The sequence below is a fragment of the Loxodonta africana genome, chromosome 7 (assembly GCF_030014295.1).
Source record: "Loxodonta africana isolate mLoxAfr1 chromosome 7, mLoxAfr1.hap2, whole genome shotgun sequence".
In the NCBI taxonomy this organism is placed as follows: domain Eukaryota; kingdom Metazoa; phylum Chordata; class Mammalia; order Proboscidea; family Elephantidae; genus Loxodonta; species Loxodonta africana.
The window spans coordinates 31,896,659-31,900,595 of NC_087348.1; the positions used below are offsets into that span (position 1 = coordinate 31,896,659).

Consider the following 3,937-nt stretch of genomic DNA (forward strand, 5'->3'; position numbering starts at 1 on the left):
CACCAATAAATTCTGTTATTTTTTTAGTTCTATTACTGTATTGTAGGCTGTATTAGATTTTTTTACATAAAAAACCATGTCATCTATCAATAAATAAAGGTTTCCTCTGTCTTTTCCAATCTGGATGCTATTTATCTATTGATTTAATTTTTTATTGCCTTCTTGTATTGCCTAGAACAGCCACTAAAATGTGGACTAGATTCGGTGAGAATAGATTAACTTGTTTTGTGTCTGGTCTTACTGAGAATGTATTTAAACATTCACACCATGTGTGATGATAACTGTAGGCTGTTCATGGGCGCCCTCTTTCAGTTTGAGAGAGTGCCATTTTAATACTAATTTCATTGAAGTTTTATCACAATTACTGGTACTTTTAAAGTACTTCTCTACATCTATCTATATGGCATTGTCTGCCATTTTCGTTTGAATTATGGTAAATGTCATTAATTGTTTTTTTAATGTAAAACTAACCATGCATTTCTGGGGCACACCTAATTTGGTGTACTATTCTCTTTACACATTACCAGAGTCAATTTCTTAATTTTTTCTTTAGATTTTTCACCTATGTGCTTTGTTGTTTTCTTTTAATGCCTTTGTCTGCCTTTGATAGCAGGGTGAAGCTACCCTCACACAGGAAATGCAAAATACCCCTCTCTTCAGTGTTGCAGAAGAGTTTGTGTAAAATTGGCTCATTCTTTTTCCCTAAATGCTAAACAGAATTTTCCCAATCCAGCCACTTGAAATAATTGGGAATGGGGAGTGTTTGAAATTTCCATTTTGATACCCTCTTTCCAAATGATATTTTTCTCATGTGTTTTCTAGTCTCTACATACATGGAAATATATCATAACCCACCTCATAGGGTCCTAATCTAAAATACAGATTGGATTATTTTTAAAAGCTGACCTTAGTATACCTAAAATTTAATTTTTTTCTCATTACAAGTTTTTTGAATATTAAAAGAATAAGAATAAGAGAATATGCATGGGAAATTAGGAGGGAATATGGAGGAACTATGTCCAGAATTCATGGCAAATATACAAAATGCTACATATCACACCTCTCTCACTAGAAACACACCATAGCCCAACCATGGGCTACCTCCTTATGCTTCTTCCAAGCAGAGTAATTGGAATGATGAATTCCAACCACGGATACTGATCAAACTAAAGTGCACACTCACGTTCATCAAGTTTAAGAAAATTCAGCCAAACAAAAACAAGGCAACAAGCCTAACTCATCCTACAATAGACCTCTTATGCAAGGGCACATAAACAATTAGAAAATGACTTCTAAACAAAAGTAATTATTGTTTTCTATTTAGAGAGATAAGGATAACAAGCTATGAGACAAAAGCATGGAATTAGGAAGTATATCAACCTGGGACAGAAAAAATGAAAACACCTGGAAACATCCGTGGCTGACCTCAATAGATTTATCTTAACAGGTATACCCATTGATACAGGCAAAATGGGCTAACTTAGACAAAACCAGATATCGAGCTGAGCCTGCTGAATATGTTTATTTTGTTACTGTTTATATTAATATGACAATATAGTAATAATAAAAATAATAACAAAATATACAGACTCTAAGGGCTCAAATATAAAGTAATGGCACTGACGATGAAAGAGAGGGATTTCAACATTTAGAAAGTGGACATTTGATCAAATTCAGATGACTGAGTACTTCAAATCAACCCACCACACTGAGCCCTCTTTTAATCAGAGTTACCCATACAGGGCAGAGTGTGAGCAATAAAACAGAAGGGGTGTGGGGGTGTGCACACACACACACACAAACACTTCTACGTTTTTTTTCCTACTAAATAAGGAAAACACCAGGTACTTGGAAATCATTGTGTATCTACTAGAGTTTCAGTATCCCACTAACAATATTCAATTTCTTTTTTTTTTTAATCTAACACCCCCAGCACATTCTAATATACTATCAACTTTCTTAATTATTATGCTTATAATGCATCACTCCTGCTCAAGGAAGGCAACGCTTTGTACTGTTTCATTTATTAATCTACTTACAGCCTTAGTAGAGTGGCTGGCAGAAGGCAGTATAGAAATACATGTTATCTCTGCTTTTGAGCTTGCTATCCCCTCTGGAGGCAAAAGAAAAAAGTTTACAGCCCATAATGTAATTTATATGAATCATATGTTACAGTGAACTTTGAGAAAATATATTGCATAATCGTCCTAAAGCCCTATGTAAGGCATATTTTACGTCTCTATTCCTCAAACTGTAGATCAAGGGATTCTACATGGGGATCACCAGAGTGTAAAATATGGAAGCCACTTTATTAGCGTCAAAGGAATGACTGGGCTTGGGCTGCAGATACATAAAGATTAAAGTCCCATAGAACACTACCACCACAGTCAGGTGGGATCCACAGGTGAAGAAGGCCTTGTGCCTGCCCTCAGCTGAGCTCAGTTTGATAATGGATACAATTATGAGTGTGTAAGAAATAAGAACTATTAGAAGGGATGAAATCAGATCCAAAACAGATAAGATGAAAATGACCAATTTGATTTCATGTGTGTCTGAGCAAAGCAAAGATAATAAGGGGAGAGTATCACAGTAGAAATGCCTGATGACACTTTTGCCACAGAAGGATAAATTAAAAATCTTTATGGTGACCAGAAGAGAAACAAATGTGTTATAGAGATAGGAGATTGTCACCAGCACCCAACACATCCTTCGTGACATGATGACTGTGTAGTGTAGAGGGTTACAGATAGCCACATAGCGGTCGTAGGACATTGCTGACAGAATAAAAAATTCACTAGCTATGAACATAACAAAGAAAGCTAGCTGTGTAGCACAAAAATAGTAGGAGATTGTATTTTCATCCACAACAAAATTTGCCAACATTTTGGGTCCCACGGTTGTTGAGTAACCAAGATCAGTGATAGCCAGGTGTCTGAGAAAAAAGTACATGGGCTTTTGTAGCTTGGAGTCCATCTTGGTGAGGGTGATGATGCCCAGGTTGCCCACCAATGAGATCATGTAGATGATGAGCAACAGCCCAAACAATGGAGCCTGCAGCTCAGGACGGTCTGTGATTCCCATCAGAATGAACTCATTCAGCACCGTTAGACTTCGTTTGTCCATCTAGGTCTACCAGGAAACCTGTTCTGGATAGAGACATCAGCATCATCAATAGCTTTTATGTGATATCATCTGGTAGATTTTTAGTATACAAAACCAGTATGAATATTATAAATTCAAATGTTCCATTTTAGGGTATTTGAATATGTACATACCCAACTCCCAACAATTTGACACACGCATATACACATATACACGTTAGATAGATTGATGGTTACATTGATAGATAGAAGAAACAAAACTGAATATGTTAAACCTTTAGGTGTTAGGTGCATGGATATTTATTGTACTCTTCTTAAAATTTTTGTCTTTTTCACATACCTAAAAAAAATACGTGGATACGTTTTGAACCCTCTCCTTCAAAATATTATATAAACTCATATTTGTAGATGGTCCAGGGTTGAGCCATCAACATACTAGACAGGTTGTGGATAGATATATAATTGATCACAGTGGAAATTTTTAGTCTTTATGCATGAAAACATCCCTAGACTTATATGTATATAGATGCAACCTCTGCTATACCTCCATTTGTAATGTATAAAATGCTTTACTTTGAGCAATTAAGATAAGTTATATGAATCTTTTTATCCTCATCTGGAAAATCATATCCCACCTCTTTTTTGCAGGGTTGTTAGGAACGATAAATGAGAGTTCAATGGTTCGATATGTCTGCAATACTTGAAAATAACCCTAAAATACTATGTGCCTAGTAATATTTGTCTACCTATTTGCCTGTCTTTCTGTTTGTCTGTATATCTATCATCTATCTGTCATCATCTGTTGTTTTTTGATGTTGACAGAAATTACTCTAAAT

At 35.5% G+C, this 3,937-nt stretch overlaps 1 protein-coding gene across 1 annotated transcript; it reads right to left on the reverse strand.

Moving 5' to 3' along the window:
- Window positions 1-2,268: 2,268 nt before the first annotated feature.
- On the reverse strand, window positions 2,269-3,123 carry LOC135232114 (olfactory receptor 8K3-like). Its single transcript, XM_064289415.1, has one exon. The coding sequence runs from the start codon at window positions 3,121-3,123 to the stop codon at window positions 2,269-2,271; it is 855 nt and encodes a 284-aa protein (XP_064145485.1).
- Between the last annotated feature and the right edge of the window lie 814 nt (window positions 3,124-3,937).